Below are 22,850 nucleotides of genomic sequence, written 5' to 3'. Positions count from 1 at the left end.
ATGAATGCAGCAGATAATGTAATTTTAGGAGACAATATAAATGAAGAAAGAGATGATGAAGAAAGAGATGAAGATGCTGCAAGTATAATAGGTATATTATGTCCTGTAAATTTATTAAATGCATTGTAATTTATTGTTGCAGACAATATAATTCCTGACTAATATTATATGAATCCTGACTGAATTAATTTTATTCCTATGGAAACCTATTTCCTAAAAAAAAATTAGTGAAAATAATGTAAACCTAACTATAATTATTTTAAAACTGACTATTACTAACTTAAACCTGATTATCATTTTCTATTTCCTGTTTAATATTATTTCTTTTCTTTCCAATTCCTATAATTAATAATTATCATTATCTATTTCCTGACTAAAATAATATATTTCCTGATTAATATATTGTAATTTCTGGCCAGAAAAAAATTTCTGATTTGATAAAAAAATAAAATTTCTATATGTATGATATATCTGAATATTATTATCCTAAAACTGACTATCTTTATCAGTTTTATGAACAACATTATCTAATTCCTGACCAACATTTCTTAATTCCTGAGTATTATAAATTTAAAAACATTTAATTACTATATATATATTTGATAATAAAATGACTGACTATTATTATCTGTTTCCTGACTAATATTATCTTAAACCTGAATGAGTTAATTTTATTCCTGACTAATATATTGTAATACCTGATCTAAAATATCTAATTCCTGACTAAGATATGTTAATTCCTGAGTATTATAAACTTCAAAAAACATTTAATATTTAATAACGTCATACAAAACAAAAAATAAAATAAAATCATTAAAATTTAAAAATAAATTACATATTACTGAAATGTTATGTTTATTATTAAATGCTTTGTAATTTATTGTTGCAGACAATATAATTCCTGATTAATATTATATGAATCCTGACTGAATTAATTTTATTCCTATGGAAATCTATTTCCTAAAAAAAATTAGTGAAAATAATGTAAACCTAACTATAATTATTTTAAAACTGACTATTACTAACTTAAACCTGATTATCATTTTCTATTTCCTGTTTAATATTATTTCTTTTCTTTCCAATTCCTATAATTAATAATTATCATTATCTATTTCTTGACTAAAATAATATATTTCCTGATTAATATATTGTAATTTCTGACAAGAAAAAAATTTCTGATTTGATAAAAGAAATAAAATTTCTATATGCTATGATATATCTGAATATTATTATACTAAAACTGACTATCTTTATCAGCTTTCTGAACAACATTATCTAATTCCTGACTAACATTTCTTAATTCCTGAGTATTATAAATTTAAAAACATTTAATTACTATATATATATTTGATAATAAAATTACTGACTATTATTATCTGTTTCCTGACTAATATTATCTTAAACCTGAAAGAGTTAATTTTATTCCTGACTAATATATTGTAATACCTGATCTAAAATATCTAATTCCTGACTAAGATATGTTAATTCCCGAGTATTATAAACTTCAAAAAACATATAATAATTTAATAACGTCATACAAAACAAAAAATAAAATAAAATCATTAAAATTTAAAAATAAATTACATATTACAGAAATGTTATGTTTATTAATTCAAATATAATAAACTACAAAACATTGAACATAAACTACTAATAACATCATCTATTTTTATTCTTTTTTCCTCTCTTCCTGGTTGGATTGCCTCTTCTCTTTTTCTTTTTTTCTTGTTGGCTTCTTCTTCCTCAAAAATTAAACGTAATCCATCAAGAAATTCAGCCCAGTCTTGCACCATTCCATTGTGAAAACCATAACCATTATGCCTCATAATGTCATATGCAACCCACCATTCATTTAAATTTTGATTTCTTCTTACTATTTCTGGAATCCAAAATTTGTAATACCATAATTCATTATAATATTTACATGTACAATTAATCATTGTCTGCGCTTTGAAGGTGCACCTAGGAAAAATATGCATGCATAATATCTCTTCAACATCTAATGCTGGATATGCATCTTCTAAGGCATCAACTGGGTGTGGAATATGATTAGCCATCTAACCAAAAAAAAAAAAACACATAAATCATAACAAAATAAAATAAAATAAACTAACAAATGTAAGATCATAGAATGAAAAAAATTATACCTTTTGTAATAGCAGTAGTTCGCAGTAGTTATATTCTTATAAAAATGATTAAAATTCAAACTGAAGCAATTTATATTTTTATATGATTTTTTTTCCCTTAATATAGTTTCTTGTACACTGTGGTATCTTATATATAGTGTTTAGAACGTGAATTAGTGCAGAGTTTAGGAAGAGGGAAGGTCATGCCTTTTCAAATATGTGTTTTTCATTTATAATTAACCTCGGTTCTAGTAAATACATTTAATTTTATTCAATTAATTTTATGTCTTTTAAATGATTTTACGTGTTTTTTGAGTGTTTTGAGTGTTGATGTTTTAGAAGAGGGAAGGTCATGACTTTTCAAATTCTAATTCTTGTGTGCAATAATTTTATTTTTTAATTTCTGAATATAATTTCTTAAACCTGACTATATCATTTATGTCCTGAGTATTTTATTATCTATTTTCCTGACTTAGACAATTTTATTCCTGACTATTATAATCTAATTTCTAATTCAAACAATTTTTTGACTATTTTTTGAGTAATATTTTGACTATTTTTTTGTCACTGAAATTATATGAATAAAATTATTCAATTTAATTCCTGATTGAAACAATTTTATTACTGAAATATACAATATAATATCTGATATACTTAAATTAATTCCTAATCAAAACATTTTTATACCTGACATAAAGAATTTAATTCCTGACAAAACAAATCTAATAAATGACAAAAATAATCTAATTCCTGAAGATAATGAACATAGAACAACATATAATCAGATACAAATATTATTATTTCTGAATGATATAACTTTATTACTGACCAATATTACCTGTTTCCTGATTAATATAATCCTAAACAAGACTGAGATGATTTATTTCCTAACTAGTATTTAGTAATTCCTGATTTAAATAATCTATTTTCTGATCAAGACATGGTAATTCATAAGTAATATAAATTTTATTCCTGACTACTATAATCTAATTTCTAATACAAACAATTTTTTGTCTATTTTTTGAGTAATATTTTGACTATTTTTTGTCACTAAAATTAAATTAATAAAATTGTTCAATTTAATTTCTGATTCAAACAATTTTATTACTGAAATATACAATTTAATATCTGATATACTCAAATTAATTCCTAATCAAAACATTTTTATACCTGACATACAGAATTTAATTCCTGACAAAACAAATCTAATAAATGACAAAATTAATCTAATTCCTGAAGATAATTACAAATATGATGATAAATGACAACTTGTATACTTTTGTTGCAGATTATTACAAATATGACAAGGATGAAAACATAAGTAAATGTCTAGCAAGTTATACAGTATCAAACTACAATGAGGGATATGTGTTATACAAAGCTCATTCAAGATCTGTTGGTTTCAGTGTCAGAAAATCAACAAAGAGAAGAGATTCCAATGATAAAATGTATGAGTTTTATTTAATATGTTCTAAGGAACGATATACAAAGGGTAAAATGAAGATAGCAACTGAACAAAATACTGTGGAAATACCCTTATTGGGTAAAACTGATGCAAAAAAGAGAAAAGATAGGGAGGTAAATGAGACAAGAACTGGATATAAAGCCCATATTCGTTTCAAGAAAAACAAAGAAGGAAATTTCGAAGTTGTTACACATGAGTTGGAGCATAATCATGAATTGGTTATAGCAGTTCAACGACATCATCTAAGATCAGAAAGGCAAATATTAGCGCCAATGGGTGAACTAATTGAGAGCATGATTGAGAGTGGTATTAAACCAATGGATGCTTATAATTATATAAGCAATGAAGCTGGAGGAGAAGAATGTGTAGGTCATACTAAGAGAGATCACCTTAATTATGTATCAAGGGTGAAAATGAGTATGGTTGAAGGTGGAGACATGCAGAATGTGTTAGACACTCTTCAAGAAAGAGCAGATCAAGATCCCTCATTCTTTTATAGATTGAAATTTGGAGAAGAAAATAATGTTGTGAGATATTTTTGGCGTGACTCCCAAATGCTTGAAGATTTCAAAGCTTTTGGTGATGTTTTAATCTTCGATACAACATACAGAACAAACAAATATGGGTTGATATGTGCTCCATTTGTTGGTATAAACAAGGGATTTGTTAAACATCGCCCGCAAATCTCCACATAAAGCCCACAAATTAGACATGGTTTGACAATTTTGCCCATTTCTAAAATCGTACCCAAAGTGAACAAATCTCGATCTAACAAATGTGGAGTCGTACTGGGTTGCCCAGGGAGGCCGGAGAGGCGAGGGTCGCCGGAGATACGTCGTCTTCGACGGAAAACGAGGTGGCGCCTAGTTTGGACGCCGGAACCATGGCAAGGACGTCCAGGCAAGGCGCCACAACCAGTGCACTGGCGTCCAGGCCAGACGCCACAACCAGTGCACTGGCGTCTAGCCCAGGCGCCTCAACCAGTGCACTGGCGTCCAGGCCAGGCGCCACCACCAGTGCACTGGCGTCTGGTTTGGACGCCGCCCTTAATTTTTAATTTTTTTTTTTTTGCCTTTTTTTTTATTTTTTTTTTTTTTAAATTATGTTTATTAAATTTATGTTTTTATTTAGGATGTGGACATTTATGTTTTTATTTGATTTTATAAAAAATATATATACTAGACTTATAAAAAATAACACATAAAATTAATAATTATTATAAAAAAAATCAAACACATTAAAAAAAAAATTAGAAAAATTTTCTTATTTTCCAAAAAAAAAAAAGTTAAAAAAAAAAAATTTAAGGCAGCTGGGGCGCCTGGCCAGGACGGCCCGTGGCTGGTGGTGGCGCCAGGTCCGGCAGCCACGTCCACCGGCCTGGCGTCTGGGCAGGACACCCAGCCACAGTGACTGGCGCCTGTCCCAAACGCCACTCACCGTGGCTGGGCGTCCTGCCCAGACGCCAGGCCGGTGGACGTGGCTGCCGGACCTGGCGCCACCACCACCTTGCCCCCACGAGCCACCACTACCTTGCCGCCACAAGCCAACCACCTTGCCGCCACGAGCCTCGACATCCCCGTACTTTGATTTTTATTGACGTTGTGTTTTTTTTTTTTAAGGTCAAGGGCAATATTGTAACTTCAATATAAGTTTGTGGGCTTTATGTGGAGATTTGCGGGCGATGTTTAGCATTCCACATAAAGAATCATTGGAAAACAACAATGTTTGGATGTGCATTCATAACCGATGAAAAGACCGATACATTTGTTTGGCTGCTTTCAATCTTCAAAAAGTCAATGTGTGGAATTGAACCAAAAACAATCTTCACTGATCAAGATCTTGCAATGAGCAACGCCATACCAGAGGTAAGCAGTTTCTATATTTTATATTAGGATATGTTTAGTATCAAATAAAATAATCTGACTTTAACTCTTTAATACCTGACATAAATAAGTCAATTACTGCCATGATTTATATAATATCTGACTGTAAAATGAAATTATTTGATTTCTGTCTAAGTAATGACTATAACTTTACTAATATCAAATAAATATCATGTAATATCTGATGAAAATAATATTAAAACTGATGAAGAAAATAAATTTTATAATTGATATTATATATTTAATATGTAATTAAAACACTTTAATTACTGACTAACAAATTGTTATGCCTGACAAAAATTGATTAATAACTGATATGATATATAAAATAATTGACTTTGACTCTTTAATACCTAAAAATATATTAATTACTGCAATTACTTATTTAATATCTGACTATAAGAAGAAAGTATTTGAATATCATGTTATTCCTTATGAATTTCATGTAATTTCTGATCAAAATAATCTAAAAACTGTCTAAAATATTATAATTCCTGACAAAATGAGATTAATAACTGACAAATTAAATAACACTAATTTAATTCTGAAAATATTTAATTCCTGTCCAAAATAAAGAAATATTTGTCTATAATCATTTTATATCTGACTTTAACATAATAATAGCTGAATAAAATTTTATCACTCTTTAGAAAAACACAACAAAATTATTTTCTGAGAGATATAATTTATTTCCTGCACTTAATAATATAATACCTGAGTAAAAATATAATAATCGTGAAAGAAATAATAATATTTCTGATTTTTAATACAATGGAATAACTTAAATCACGTTAATTCCTATTATATGAAACTATTAATCTATTATCTGACTATAATACTTTAAATGCTGACTAGTATAATATTATGCATGACAAAAATACAAGAATAACTAACGTTAAATATATAATATCTGACTGTTACTCATTAATTCCTGACTAAAATATTATTATGACTAACATAAATCAACCAATCCAAAAATGTAACAACTGACTAATAAAACTTAATTCCTGTCTAAGTTAAGCTTATTTCTGAGTTAAAAATATTACTATGCATCAAAATAATTTCTGAGTTAAAAATTTCATGTAATTTCTGATCAAAATAATCTAAAAACTGACTAAAATATTATTATTCCTGACAAAAAGAGATTACTTTAAATGCTGACTAATATTATAATGCATAAGAAAAAGATAATCCAAAAATGTAACAACTAACTAATAAAAACTAATTCATGTCTAAGTTAAGCTTATTTATGAGTTAAAAATATTACTATGCATCAACGTTATTTCTGAGTTAAAAATTTCATGTAATTTCTGATCAAAATAATTTAAAAACTGACTAAAATATTATTAATTCTGACAAAAAGAGATTAATAACTGATAAATCAAATAACACTAATTTAATTCTGAAAATATTTAATTCCTGTCTAAAATATAGAAATATCTGTGTATAATCATTTTATATCTGACTTTAATATAATAATAGCTGAATAACATTATGTACATAAAAGAAAATTAACAAAAACAAAAGCATAAGTCCAAATTAGTATATATTTCTTCATAATATTTTGTCATACTTATGACAATGCCTTACAAAAGCAAATGAACACTGTCACTTTAACTATATATGATCATAACAGTTCTATACAAAACATTGTTTTTTAATTAAAGAAAAACATATTTACAGGGCATTTAAGCTAGTCTACTCTTCTTCTGCGGCCCTCCAGGTTGAATAGCTTCCTCTCTCTTTCTTTTCTTACTCCACATATCTTCCTCATCCCTAAATAGCCATCGCAACCCATCCAGAAATTCAGCCCAATCTCGAACCATTGAATTATGAAAGCTGATTAGGGGATTTTTATCCTCCAATCACCGTTTGACAAGTGGACCAACCAGGTTCCGCCACGTGTCCTTCACGTAGGCCAATAGGAGCCTGCCACGTGTCAATCACAGATACGTCCTCTACGGACCAATTGAGACACGCCACGTGTCCACCCATGCCAAATGGGAAAACCGGCCAACAAGGCCCAATCCTGTCTAGAGGCCCGGTCAGCCCTAGGTTAACCCTAAACCTAGAGAGTGGCATGCTTCTCAAGACTATAAATACTTAATTAATCCTCATTAAAGGGGATCAAGCAATTAATCTCACCTGAAGAACGGAACAGAACAGAAACGTTACGGAAGACACTAATAACCGGCTAATCTCACTAACAACGCAGATTACCAACATTAAACACTCTCACCTAGAGAGATCTTATTACTTTAATTTCCGTATTAATTACTCCTTAATCAGGTACTAACTTGACCGTTGGAGGCGGAGCTCTCAGGAGTCTCCGTTATTTTGCAGGTACAGGCGTCCGGTTCCAGTCTCGGAATTGTAACTCTCCCGCAGGACATCAGAAAACCCCGAAACATTTGGCGCCGTCTGTGGGGAGAGTACTTCAGAGATGGCATCCAAGTCTGTACCGACTCCTGAAGAGAGGCGTCCCCTAAACGACCCTCAAGTTCAGTCGGACCATGACACCGAAAGTGAATTTGAAGTTGAAACTCATACAGCTCCAGACGGGACCCTAAGGGCCCGACGTACCCGTCATACCGAAAGGAGGGAACGGGAGCATCTTCAAACAGGAAGCGAGCCAGCAGGCGCACCGCCTGCTCGGCAACAGCCGACTGATGGGTCTGCTTCCATCACAAGGAACGAACTCATGACCTTCATGAGGGACTTCAAGGGAGAGATTCAAGAGTTGATCAACAAGAAGCCGCCTGCTTCAGTCAAGGAGCAGTCGGCCAAGAAACCTTCCACTTCACTAAAGAGGAAGCCAGTTCAAGGGCGAGAGGCGACTCCTCATCCTAAATCTAGGAAGCGGGAGCCACCTGCCCTTGATTTCACAAAATTCCGTTATCCTACAGGAAATAGGAAACCGGTTCGTCATATTCAGGCGGACGGGTCAAATCAAACGTTCACAGATGCTCGGCTACTGCTAGAGCAGAAGAAGAGTGACCGATTGTCAGAGTCGGCTTCTACTTCAGACTTTCAAGACAGTTTGCGAAATGCCTCGATGAGGCATACTCAGTCGTACCATGAGAGTCAGTCAGGCGGCACCTCCCGTCAGTCCGGCTTTCATAGTGCCCAGGCGGTACCAAACTTACCATTTGTGCCGCAACAACAGTATTTTATGCAGCCACCTCCATTTGGTGGACCTGCAGCAAAAAACGTCCAACCTATGGACTGGCAGCTACGGTTGCTTAGACTTGGTGAACAGCCGTCGGCCTTCTCCAAGGAAATTACTGAAGCCGCTCAGCCGGCCAAAGTAAAAAATGTACTAGTAGGCGCCTATGACGGCACTACTAACCCAGAAGACCATCTGATGGCATTCACCAACCTGATGTACCTTCAAGGGTTGGATGATCCCACTTGGTGCAAGTGTTTCCCAGCGACTCTCAAGGGAATCGCACAGCAATGGTTTGGCAACCTGCCGACTGGTTGTGTAAACAGCTTCAGGACGCTTGCTTACTTATTTGCCTCCAATTTCGCCATGAACATCCCTGCGAAGAAAACGACCCTTGATTTGGGAACAATTCAGCAGGGCGAGAAGGAGGGGCTTCGTTCTTACATCAGGCGGTTCAACCTGATGAGAATACAGATTCAAGGGTTACCGGATGAGGTAGCTTATACTGACTTTTTTAGAGGTCTCAAAGACGGGTCTACCTTCAAATTTGATTTGGTTCGAAAAAGGGTGGCGACTCTTCAAGAGGCCTTGATTGAAGCAGAAGCCTATATACAGGCGACTGATCTGTGTAAGATAAAACAGTCGGACGGGAAAAGGTTCGACAAAAGAGAAGGACGACAGAAACAGTCGTCTAACAAAGATGAGAAAAGAAAAGAGGTCTGGGCGGCTGATTCCTCTAAACAGCCGGCCCAGAAAAAGAAAAAAGAATTCAAACCATACTCCCCAAAGTATGTGTTTAACAAGGATAACCAGTTTATCCTAAAAGAAATAAAGGGACGGATCTCAATTGAGAAGCCGGTCCCCATGAAGGGTTCTGCAAACAACCGGAACCAAGATAAAATCTGTGCTTATCATGATGACGTTGGTCATCACACCAATGATTGCATCAGTCTCATGCGGTACCTAGACCGCCTGGCTGAGGAAGGTGATCTTGACACTTATGTCAAGAAATCTACGGGGAACACTTCCTCAAAAAAGCAGTCGGCCAAAAAGAATCAACAGGCCGACAGCTCCGATACAGATGATGCAGTCGTCTACACCATTGCAGGCGGCTTCTCAGGAGGCGGCCCCACTATTAGGGGCAACAAAGATAATATAAGGCGGTTAGATGTAAATTCCGTTCACCAAGAACGGCCGTCCAAATATACATTTCCTGAGATTGTCATCACTGAAGAGGATCTAGGAGGGGTAAGGGGGCCGCATGACGACCCTCTCGTTATTGAATGTAAAGTGGCCAACCAGAGAGTTGGCCGAATCCTCATAGATACCGGGAGCTCCTCAGATCTCATCAGCAGCAAATGTCTGTCGAAACTGAAATATCAGACTGACTGCATACATCCGGCCTCCCACCCTTTAATAGGGTTTGGAGGAGGAGTCGTCCACCCACTGGGACGAGTAGATTTACCCATTCGCCTGGGCAAAAAAGGGGAAGGACGACACATGGTAGTCCGGTTCCTAGTAGTAGAGGAACTCTCGGCCTACAACATGATTCTGGGTCGACCAACCCTGAATAATTCCAAGGCTGTTATAATCCCGTCTCTTATGTTGCTCAAGTTTGAGAGGGATAATGGAACAGTCGGCTCCCTAAGGGGAGATCAGAGGATGGCCCGAGAGTGCTATCTCTCGGATGTCAAGCCCACTGTTATGGCCACTGGGTCAAGTGGTGAAAAAACAGACCTTGACAATGTCAAGGAGAGTGCGCCTGTTCAAGAAGCAGGCGGCAAAAAGAGAAAGGCGTCCCAGACAGAGTCCGCAAGAAAAGCGAGAAAATAGCAATCATTGGCAGAGGAGCGGCCGGATGAGTTCCGCCCTCAGCCGGCTGGTGAGCATGCGGACCTGATCTTAGACGAATCACGTCCTGACCGAACAGTCAAAGTTGGGACGACTGCTCTGAGAAACCTTGGTGACGACTTTCACAACCTATTGAAAGAATACAAGGACATCTTTGCATTTGAAGTTCATGAAATGCCAGGCATTAGTCCTGATCTGGCGGTACATAAACTCGCTGTGGATCCGAAAAAGAAGCCGGTACGACAAAAGAAGCGGAACCATGGCGAAGAAAGAAGTCAGGCGGCAGCCGCCGAAGTTAAAAAATTACTTGATGCAGGGTTCATTCGGCAATGTTACTTCCCAGACTGGGTTGCAAATGTGGTGCTTGTTAAAAAGCCGAATGGCACCTGGCGAATGTGTGTAGACTACACAGACTTAAACAAGGCGTGCCCCAAAGACAGTTACCCTCTGCCTAAAATTGATAATCTGGTCGACTCAATAGCCGGCCATGCCTTGATGAGTTTCATGGACGCCTATTCTGGTTTCCATCAAATTCCCTTATGGAAGAAAGATCAGGAGAAGACGGCCTTCGTCACTGATCAGGGGTTATACTGTTACACGGTCATGCCGTTTGGTCTTAAGAATGCCCCGGCTACCTTCCAACGAATGATAAACACTGTGTTCTTTGATCAGATTGGGAGAAACGTCGAGGCATATATTGATGATATGATTGTCAAGACTAAACTTCAGAAAGATCATCTGACGGACCTCCGAGAAACTTTCGCCACACTCAGGCGGCACCATGTCATGCTCAATCCCAAGAAATGTGTATTTGGAGTTGAGTCTGGGAAATTTCTCGGATTCCTTATCAATCAGAGAGGAATAGAAGCGAACCCTGAGAAGGTGCAGGCGGTCATCGACATGCAGTCGCCTCGTACCATCCGAGAGGTTCAGAAGTTAACAGGTTGTCTGGCGGCCTTGGGAAGATTTCTAAGCCGATCAGGCAACAAATGCCTATACTTTTTCCAGGCAATTAAGAAAAAGGCAAGGTTTGAATGGGGGCCGGATGCTGAGGCCGCCTTCCAGAAATTAAAAGTTCACTTGCATTCCTTGCCGAGGCTGGTCAGCCCTTTGCCCAAAAAGGATCTCTACATGTACCTGGCCGTCTCTGATCATGCGTTAAGCGCTGTTCTCCTTGCTGAAAGGGACGACTGTCAGCACCCGGTCTACTTTGTCAGTCACGTACTGAAAAATGCCGAGTTGAGGTATCCCCTAGTGGAGAAATTTGGTCTTGCACTCTTCATGGCTGTTAAAAAATTGAAGCCCTACTTTTTGGCACATGCAGTCGTCGTGTATACAGACCAACCAATCAAGCGGCCCCTTACCATCATGGAGTCGTCAGGACGAATGATCAAATGGGCCATAGAAATACAGAGCCTCGAAGTTACTTTCGAGCCTAGAAAAGCAGTGAAAGGACAAGCCTTTGCTGACTTTATTGTAGAGATGACTCGTCCTCCTGACTCTCAAGTTCCAGACCAAGTATGGAAGGTATATGTGGACGGAAGCTCTACTTCAAATGGTTGTGGAGCAGGCGTCGTATGTCAATCTCCAGAGGGCGACAGGTTCGAGTATGCTCTACGCTTCAGTTTTCAGGCTTCAAACAATGAGGCAGAATATGAAGCTTTACTAGCCGGGATCCGCATGTGCAAGGCGGCAGGGGCAAGAAAAATAGACGCCTGTTCTGATTCACAATTGATAGTGAGTCAGTACAATGGCGAATACGAAGCAACCCATCCGGCCATGATCAAGTATTTATAGGCGGCCCGACAAGCAGTCGGCTCCCTTGAGGATTTCCATCTGATCCAAGTGCCGAGATCAGAAAACAACCAGGCGGATGCACTGTCAAAATTAGCATCATCCGCCTCCTCCGATACTCCTCGAACTGTTTTTTGGGAAGTAATGGAGAAGAGAAGCATCGAGGAAAACCCTATTGGAATCCTAGACAGAAGCTCAACCTGGATGGATTCAATCAGGGCATATCTGACAAACGGTACACTGCCGGATGATCCTCAACAGGCGGCAGCACTGAAAAAACGAGCCACCTGTTTTGAAATGATTAAGGGAGAACTTCACAAGAGGGGGTACCTTCAACCCTTCTTAAAGTGTGTTACTCCTGAAAAGGGACGAGAGATACTAGATGATCTTCACTCTGGTTACTGTGCTTCTCATATAGGTGGTAGGATGCTTGCTCAAAGGGCAAGGCGGCAGGGCTACTTTTGGCCTACTTTGGAAGCAGATGCAATGGAGATGGTGAAAAAATGTGACAAGTGCCAAAGGTTTGGCAAATTAATTCACCGTCCGGCTACTGACCTCACTACCATTCACAGCCCACTACCGTTTGCTAAGTGGGGCATGGACATTCTGGGTCCATATACGCCTGCTACAGGCGGCAGAAGGTACATACTTGTTGCCATTGACTACTTCACTAAATGGGTAGAGGCGGAGGCTGTAAAGGGAATCAAGACGAAAGATGTAATTTCATTCATTTGGAAAAACGTCATCACTCGGTTCGGGGTTCCCATGTCTATGGTTTTTTATAATGGTCCCCAATTTGAGACGCCTGTTCTCAAAAGCTGGTTGGGAGACCAAGGAATTGCACACTACTTTGCATCTGTCGGCCGTCCACAAGCAAACGGCCAGGTAGAAGCCTTTAATAAAATCATCTCATACGGTCTCAAGAAAAAGATTGAACGAGCAGGCGGCCTATGGGCGGATGAACTACCACATGTTCTCTGGGCCATTAGGACGACTGAAAAAGGGGCGACTGGAGAAACTCCATTCCTCCTAACTTACGGTGCGGAAGCTGTTCTTCCAATAGAACACTACGAGCCGACTCTTCGAGTAATGCTATATGACGAAGAGGCAAACTGGGAAGCCATGCGCCTGGCATTAGACTCACTTTCTGAAAGGAGGGGCAATGCTGTCTTGCGCCATGAAATTTACCGCCTGAGAATGACTAGATCATACAACAAAAAAGTACACAGGCGTCCACTCAAAGTGGGGGACTTTGTACTTAGAAAAATGGAAGCAGTTGGTAGGGCTAATGAGTCTGGCAAACTAACTCCCAACTGGGAAGGACCCTACCGAATCTATGAGGAAGTCAGGGACGGTACCTACCGTCTGGAAACACCAGACGGACAACCGTTGCCTCGAACTTGGAATGTAGATAATCTTAAAAAATATTTCTTCTGAATGATGTAAAGTAAAGAGCTACTTAATAAAAGTTTGCACTTACTATTCAATTTTGTATTACGAGGGGCATGCCGTCTGTACCTTTACAGTCGGCTACTCTCCATTGAATTTTTCACTCTATCTTCAGAGGGGCATGCCGTCTGTACCTTTACAGTCGGCTACTCTCCATTGAGTTTTTCACTCTATCTTCAGAGGGGCATGCCGTCTGTACCTTTACAGTCGGCTACTCTCCATTGAGTATTTTACTCACAATACTTAGCTAAAAAGATTAGGGCCTGGCCGACCCTGTGCCTAACAGGCGGCTACCCTTCTTTTACTTAGCACCTACGTTCACCAAGAACTTACCAAGGCCACAGGCCGAATGATCAGACCAGGCGCCAAGCCAACTGATCAAATTTACAAAACTAATACGACCTGTCCCAACATCATAGCAGGCGTCCGGCGGCATCCCTCCGGATGAAATTCGTCGCGGAGAGCAGCTCCCTTTTGGGTGGAACATTGTTCTATAAACTAATTACACGGCACCTATACGACTGTCCCCAAGGGCAACCACGTAGCCGTTTTTGAGACAAGGATAACTCTATCACTAACCAAACAAGTGGTAGCAGTTGACATCTGAGTCAGATGACCGCCTGTATTACTTGGGATAAATGCAGGGGGTACCTATTGAGTTAATAGCCAACAAACATTGGCGAATCAAGGGGTCTAGCTGGCCTACGCCGCCTGGTACCTCTACTTCTCAAACAAAAGTGACGGCGACTGAGTAACTCCAACGTTAACTCATAGTCACTCCCTCAAATTTGGTATGGAACCTAAAAGGTTTGAGTCGTCCGCCTGTTTTTAACAAACAAGGGCACTCAAACCCCTATTCCTAATAGGTAACCTATTGAGTTAATAGCCAACAAACATTGGCAAATCAAGAGGATCAGCCGGCATCCGCCGCCTGGTACCTCTACTATTCAATCTAGAGTGTGACGAAGACTAAGTAACTCCTATGTTAACTTAATAGTCACTCAAACTTAGTATGGAGCCTAAAAGGTATGAGTCGTCCGCCTGTTTTTAACAAACAGGGACTCTCAACCACTACTCTTGCTAGGCTAACAAATTATGAGTTAAAAGCCAACATTGGCAATAAAGGGAAACAATCGGTACCCGCCGCTTGTTATCCTACTTACTTAATTCCTTGGCGACTAGGTAATATTCTATTTACTTGGTCAGACCACTTTCCTACTTGGTTAAAATTACAAAAAGACAGGCACGCCTGCCTAAAAAGGATCCAGACAAAATAGTTCGAATACCGATTGAATAAATGGCCGACTGATCGTCTATCCTGGAAACAGACAACCAGTCGTCCAGGGGCATAGGCGGCGTACTTACTATTTGTACCTGTCTGCAACGTTCGGCCATGTACAACAGTCGGTCTAGTGAACAATGGGATATTAGATATGGAATACTTAGACAAATTTGAAGCAAAACAAAAATTTGATTAAAAATAAGCCGGTCATTAAAGACCAGCAAAATATTCAAAGCCCCGGCCCTCTGGCCGGGTAAATACAAAGCAAACGGCACGCAGGCCGTGGAAAGAATACATTAAGCTTAAGAAGGGGGCAGTTCAGTATTAGCAGCTGCCGCCTGGTCAGCACTCTTCTTGCTGGACTCGGCTTCAGCTGCATCCTCTTTTGATGCCTTACCCCCAAGTGGCACAAGCGCCACAACCGGCTCTTCCTCCTCCTCCAACGCATCTCCCAACGCCTCTTCTTCAGCAGCCGCCAGGATCTCTTGATTATATGTTTCCGAACACTGGCGGTACGTTCTTTCCCAAGAGGCAAAGTCGGCGTTGGGGAACAGGCGGCCCCAGGTCATGCGCTGGATTTGAGCGGAGTCTTCCATCATCTCCCGGACGAGCTCTTTCTTCTCTTGCTCGGCCTTTTCCGAGAGCTCTTGGGTAAGACTCTTCTCTTGGCTCACCAGGCGTTCTTTTACGTTGGCCAAGGATTTCTCCATGGCTTCGTAAGAGTACATTTTTTGGCGAAGAGGTTTCAGCTCGGCCTTAAGATTTGTGATGGTCGCCTCCAGCTCGTCATTCTTCTTCTGGGCCGCCTCTAACTGAGCCCGAACAGCGGCGGTAGCCTGTGCCTGATAATAAAGAATATCAATGGTCAGTACTTCATTTTGGGCAATTTGAAACATTGCCTTATCACAGTTAGAGGCGGCCATAGCTTTTGCACCCTTTACCTCTTTGTTTTTCCGATCAAGCGGCTTGCGAAGGCTGTTAACTCGGAGCAGGGCCTAAGTACAAAAAAAAAACAGGCGTCAGTTTCCAAACAAAAAAGATAACAGGCGTCTTGGAATTCAAATACTCAAAAAGTATACCTCAGCAAGGACCCCTGCAATCCCATCAAGGTCAAGGGTGCCGGCACCCCTGACCGCCTCCCTTTCAGATGGAGGAACTACTTTGATCATGGACTTGGCTACCTCAACCAAGTCAAGCCCCTGAGGGCCGGCTGCATCAAGCGTAAAAAAGCAAGTTAGACCTAGTCAAGAAGGAAGCAAGTGTAAAAGTTTTTACAAGTAATTGTCCATACTTCTAGGCGGCCCCGCCGGGGTTTTAGAAGAAGTGGCCGGCTGCTTCTCAGCCGCCACTGTTTTCCTGGAAGACCCAGGAGAGCTTGCAACAGTCGTCCTCCGGGCCTTGGGGTCCGGCTGTTGCGAGGAAGAAGCTCTTGGAGTGCCCGACTGAAAAGAGGAAGAGTTAGTATATGCATAAGACAACTCCTAAAAGAGGAAGAGTTTCGAAGCCTACCAAGGGTGCCCCCTTGTTGGGGGAGTCGGTACAAGACTGTTGCATGAGAGAGGCCCGCAACATGGCCGCCGCAGTCTTGGATGCTGTTATTTTACTCATGGCGTCAGCTGCAAAAAATAAACAGCAAAGTTAGTAAAGATCCCAAGTAAACAAAGCGTGAAAAAACAGAGTATTTGACAGGCCGGCTACCTCTAGAGCACCGACTGCTGAGGCCACAGGCGGCCAAAAAGTACTCGTCATAGAGCCACTTGAAGCTCGGGACGCAGTTAAGGGGTACTTGCTCTCGTACCCCTGAAGTAGAGTTCACCCTAGTCTCTACTTTGAAGAGTCCTTTGTATAGGATCTCTTTTTTAGCCTTTGGGGGAACAGGTGGCATGCTGCGGCCGCCTGCGAGAAGAGGCGGATCCCTATTCCACTTGTTAAAGCGTTGGTTCAGCTCCGTGTCTGAACCCTCGATGATAAGGAAGGTGTTCCGCCAATCCTTCCATTTGTTCGCCTTACCTCTCGTCATGAGGTAGCCCCTATGGCTTGTTAATTGATACCAGCCGGTACCTCCCGACTTAGGGGTCCGGCTGAGATAGTTCATGTGGGCGAAAGCCTCAAAGCTTGGCTCCACCCCGTACATTTCGCACCCGGCCACATAGCCGAGTACGTTTACCCAAGAATTGGGGGCTAACTGCCATAACCCCAAATCATACCCATCTAAAATCCGCTGAACAGTCGGATGTAATGGGAAGCGCAGTCCAGCTTTGATGGCCGCCACATAGCAGCCAAAGCAGCCGTCATCATAGCTGGTACCAGCCGGCCAGACGACAGTGTCTTCTGGATCCGGCACGAACAGTAAAAATTCCGGGCCCATTCTGTGGTTAGCAATAAAGCTCTCCACTTTGTCTTGCATGGTTGCGATCCGGCCCCGGGGTACCATGCAGTAGTAGGGGGTGTTTTCCTCTCTGTAAGAGGCGGACGGCTCCGCCCAATTGTCCCCCTTCTCAACTGCATGAGAAAGCCTCGCCTCTTGTAGGCGGCTGTTTCTTTCTTCTGAGCCTGGAGAAGTGTGGCCAGAAGAGCTGGACTCGGACTCGTCCTCTGACGAGTCCGAAGAGGACGACTCCTCCCTTCTCCCAGAGGGGCCCGCCTCCTCTCCCTTAGAAGGAGCAGGAGGAAAATTAGACATATCAACGGTAAAATGGGAAGGGACCACCTTGACCCCTCTCTCAGAACTGTCGGCTTGGCAGCCGCCTCGTTTCACTTCTACATCTGGCGCTTGGTCAGATGTTTCACTAATGAGCACCCTTTGGGAGGAGCCGTCTGAGTTTGAGATCATAGCAGTCTTTTTTGTTCTGGCCATCACGTTCTGCATAGACACAGATACAGTCGGACTTTATATAAAGGGCAAAGATGGGTCCAGAAAAGGGCAGGCGGCACTCCTAGTCCTAGATTCAGCCGTCCCCGGTGACCGGCTGATCACTAACTTAGGTCGTGTCGTGTGCTTCCGTGGTGCCATTTCAAAAAACAAAAAGAAAATTAAGAGTAAGAGAACTGAGTTACCTGAACGAGTGACGGTTGATGAAGTTCTGGAAATCCGGTGCAGTCGGCTTGTCAGAACAGGCGGTAGGCAGAAAAGGTCCGAAATGTCAGAGCAAGTTCAGGGGTCCGAATGTTCTCGCAAAGTTCTCAAATGTGAAAATGACCGAAGTCAGCACTTCCTTATATAGGCAAAGTGAGAAGGCGAAGGGTCGCTTCCAAATTCAAAATTTGGGCGGGAAAATCTCTCGGCCATTTGCAAGGTGACACCTGTAGCAGGCCGTCGCCTGTCACCGTGCGACACCTGTCACAGGTGACACGTGACCAGTCACGCGCCACCTGTGAGGGGCAAATGATTAGGGGATTTTTATCCTCCAATCACCGTTTGACAAGTGGACCAACCAGGTTCCGCCACGTGTCCTTCACGAAGGCCAATAGGAGCCTGCCACGTGTCAATCACAGATACGTCCTCTACGGACCAATTGAGACACGCCACGTGTCCACCCATGCCAAATGGGAAAACCGGCCAACAAGGCCCAATCCTGTCTAGAGGCCCGGTCAGCCCTAGGTTAACCTTAAACCTAGAGAGTGGCACGCTTCTCAAGACTATAAATACTTAATTAATCCTCATTAAAGGGGATCAAGCAATTAATCTCACCTGAAGAACGGAACAGAACAGAAACGTTACGGAAGACACTAATAACCGGCTAACCTCACTAACAACGCAGATTACCAACATTAAACACTCTCACCTAGAGAGATCTTATTACTTTAATTTCCGTATTAATTACTCCTTAATCAGGTACTAACTTGACCGTTGGAGGCGGAGCTCTCAGGAGTCTCCGTTATTTTGCAGGTACAGGCGTCCGGTTCCAGTCTCGGAATTGTAACTCTCCCGCAGGACATCAGAAAACCCCGAAACAAAAGCCATATCCATTATGCCTCATAATATCAGTTGCAAGCCACCACCTTTTACTGGCTTGCCTATATCTAACTATATGAGGAATCCAAGTATTTAAGTACCATAATTCATTCCAATGCCTACAAACACAATTACACATCGCTTGCGCACGAGGGGTGCATTTAGGAAAAATATACATGCATAAGATTTCAGGAACAAATAATGCATGTGGGGCATCCTCTAGAGCAGCCATGTAATGAGGGTCGTCTATTGGATCCATTTGAAATACTACGTTACAAATCTTACAATATACTTGAATTCGAATAAAAATTGAACAAAACTGATAAATATTCTTTGTTGAAAAACTGGAAATGGATTGTTGTTTTTAACACACAGAAGAGATATATGAAAGGGTGTATAGATTTTTTTTTAAAGTATGATGTTTGAAATACTTTATTTATATCAGTTTTCACTGCGCGTTTTCCCAAGAAATTAAATTCTAAATCATTTAATTCATCATTTCCTGACTTTTTATCTGCCCACGTAATAATACTCAGTCCTAACATAAAATATTGTTATACAATTACTGTTTATAATTCTATTTTCTGATAAATTTAAACCGTTATATGAAAATTTAAATCTATTATGTGACTAAATATATAAATTTTTACTAACAAGTAAATACCTATATTATTATAATTGACATTATTAATCTAATATCTGAATAAAATTTAACAAAATTGATAAACTAGAAATGAATGGTTTTTTTAACAAACAGAAGAGAAATATGAAAGGGTATATAGATTTTTTTGGGAATATGATGTTTTTTTGGGAGTATGACTTTAAAATACTTTATTTATATCAGTTTTTACTGTGCATTTTCCAAAGTAATTTAATTTTAAATCAATCAATACATCATTTCCTGGCTTTTTATTTTCCAACGTAATAATATTAAAATTATTGAAAAAAATAACCTATTATATGAAAATTTATATATACTAATATTTGTCCAACAAGTATTTTACTAAAAAAAATAAAGGCAATACATGAGAAACCAAAATAAAATCAAAGTACATTACTGAAATATACTTGATTTCATATACTATTTTGAAAAATATAATATATCAAAATAAAATAAAAAAACAAAAAAACAAAACCCTAGAATCTTAATCATCTTTTAAAGATTTTAAACTTGTTTTTTCATTTGATCTTCTTTTTCTTCTTCTTGTTTCTTCTTTTGTTGATCGTCTTCTTTCTTTTTTTTGTTTTGTTCTTCCTGGAATTTTTCTTTAACCCTCTTTCTCTTACTCAGTTCTTCGATTTTGTTCTTCTCAAAATTTTCATACAGCTTCATCAACCCATTCTTCACTCTGTCTCTTCTCTCAAGTAGATAATTTAATCTCTTTTCAAAATTATCAAAAACATTTTCTTCTGGGTCGTTTGATGAAGTAGAAGACTGAGAATTGTTTTCCATAATTGAGGAAAAAAGAAAAAATGTATGTTTTAGGAGAGAGAATATACAGGAGCACAAACATGCAAAATGTATGACCAATTCTTGGTTTTATAGACAAATATAAGAGATTAAAAAAATAATTTACTTTTAGAAAAATTTTCTACGAATAATTCTTATTTTTACATTTTTGTCATCTTTATCCAAAAGAGTTGGTAAATATCTTCATGTTAAATATCTTTATTTTGAATATCTTTATCCAAACCACAAAGTACTGAGAGCAACTCTAAGTAAAGTCAAACACTAGTAAATTTTTGCTTGATATAAGTTGTCTAATATATGAACAAAATGTGCTAATTTCTGTATTAAAAATGTTTTCCCTGAAAAAAAATCCTACAATACTTGATTTAGTTTATCTAATATCTGATTAAACAACTCTATTTCCTGACTAATAAATTGTTATGCCTGACAAAAATTTATTTATTACTGCCATTATATACCTAATATCTGACTATATAATTCCTAATGAATATCATGTAATTCCTGATAAATATAATCTAAACACTGATAAAAATATATCAAATTCTTCTATAATTGTTGAAGAAAATAAATATATAATTGACATTATTTGTTTAATATGTGATTAAAATACTTTAATTCCTGAATAGTAAATTGTTATGCCTGACAAAAATAGATTAATAACTAACTTGAGTTATATAATATCTAACGTTGACTCTTTAATTCCTGACAAAATTTTATTAATTTCTTCCATTATTTTTCTAATATCTGACTATAAAATGAAATTATTTGATTGTTACAGGTTTATCCAAATTCAAGACATAGGCTATGTCTATGGCATTTGCAAAAGAATTTTGTATCACACTTTGGAACTTTAAAAAACAACCCTGAATTCAAGAATATGTTTCACAAGTGCTTAAGTGGGTGTGATTCAGAATCAGAATTCGAAGATGTCTAAAACAAGATGGTTCAAAAATATAGATTAGAAAAAAAAGAGTGGTTTGATAGGTTGTTCGGGCTACGAGAAAAATGGTGCACTGCTTTGAGCAAGGATATTTTCTCTGCGGGAATCCTTTCATCTCAAAGAGTAGAATTAACAAACAGAGCAATTTCATTTAAGGCTAACAGAACCACTAAACTTTTGGAGTTCTTCCATATATTTGAAGCTACTGTTAGAAGATGGAGAAGCACTAAAAAGAGTGGCAACTTCAGATGTACTACTGAGAAACCAAAAACAAAAACAAAAATCTTGAAACGCGCTGCTGAAGTTTATACTCTGAACTTATACAAGGATTTTAAGTTGGAGTTTTAGACCAGCCTAGGAGCATATGCAAAGGAAAAGCCAACTTCAATGCAATACGTCAAATTCTTTGATGTTTCTCTTGATGAAGATTATATGCACACCTATCAAGTCATATATCACTGTCAAAACAATGAATTTATGTGTTCTTGTATGTGCTTCACAGAGACTGGATTGTTGTGCTTTCACATTATCAAGATAATGCAAATGTACAACATACATTCTATACCAGAGAGATACATTCTGAAACGTTGGACCAAGCTTGCTAAATCAAGGATATGGGATGAGAATGAATCAGGTACGTACATACTTTGTTATTTTAAAATTTTTTACTTTCTTATTTAGTATAAAATAAAAATATCTTTATTCCTGAACTAAATATTTTAATTACTAACATAAATAATTTCCTGACATAGAAATGCAACAGCTGACTTAAATAGTATAATACCTGTCCTAGATAATCTTATTCCTGATATATTCAATCTAATTTCTGATTGAAACAATTTTTTTCCTGAAATATACAATCAAATTCCTAAAATATTCAGCTTAATTCCTGATTAAAATATTTTAATATCTGACATACAGAGTTTAATTCATAACAAAACAAATCTAATAAATGACAAAAATAATCTAATTCATGAAGATAATTTACAATGAACAACATATTATAATCAGATTCAAATATTATTATTTCTGATAATCATAGTTTAATATCTGATACAGATATTATTATTTTTGATATAAAATCAGATTTATTACAAACATAATCTTAATATTAAAAAACTTAAACATTGCTACCATTTTCTGCTTCATTAGGAAGCTTTTCAGTACCATCAGCATTAAAAATTCTAATGTAAATGGTATCACGATCATGGTAAATATCAAGTCTGTCTCCAGGAACTATGTTGTTTGTAGCTACAAAGTTTTCCCATTCACGATCAACCAACATACCACCATACCCTGTATCTTGTGGTATGCTTATGACTCTTACTTCCCAAAATCTATCTTCTCTGCCATTATTTCCAGCATAGACTCTAACATGATGCCTGAATTTTAGAAGAAATAACTTCCATTCTGCAGGAAGTGGCTGAAATTAAAAAAAAAATGAAATCATTAAGTTTTTACTAAAACA

At 38.3% G+C, this 22,850-nt stretch overlaps 1 protein-coding gene across 1 annotated transcript; it reads left to right on the top strand.

Annotated features, from left to right (window-relative positions):
* Positions 1 to 22,216, top strand: LOC110720223 (protein FAR1-RELATED SEQUENCE 5-like). Its single transcript, XM_021899229.1, has 4 exons — positions 1 to 91; positions 3,415 to 4,239; positions 21,885 to 22,016; positions 22,176 to 22,216. The coding sequence occupies exons 1-4, from the start codon at positions 1 to 3 to the stop codon at positions 22,214 to 22,216; spliced, it is 1,089 nt and encodes a 362-aa protein (XP_021754921.1).
* The last annotated feature ends 634 nt before the right edge of the window (positions 22,217 to 22,850 follow it).

The sequence above is a fragment of the Chenopodium quinoa genome, unplaced genomic scaffold (assembly GCF_001683475.1).
Source record: "Chenopodium quinoa cultivar QQ74 unplaced genomic scaffold, ASM168347v1, whole genome shotgun sequence".
NCBI lineage: Eukaryota > Viridiplantae > Streptophyta > Magnoliopsida > Caryophyllales > Amaranthaceae > Chenopodium > Chenopodium quinoa.
The sequence above is the reverse complement of the archived record's forward strand: the minus strand, read 5'-3'. Positions and strand labels throughout refer to the sequence as shown.

Excerpts from the sequence above, each read along its gene's own strand:
- LOC110720223 (XM_021899229.1), top strand. The coding sequence starts at position 1 with ATGAATGCAGCAGATAATGTAATTTTAGGAGACAATATAAATGAAGAA. Across the intron at positions 4,240-21,884 it reads GATATGTGCTCCATTTGTTG|AGACTGGATTGTTGTGCTTT; the intron begins GTATAAACAAGG and ends TGTGCTTCACAG. Across the intron at positions 22,017-22,175 it reads ATGGGATGAGAATGAATCAG|ATAATCTTATTCCTGATATA; the intron begins GTACGTACATAC and ends TACCTGTCCTAG.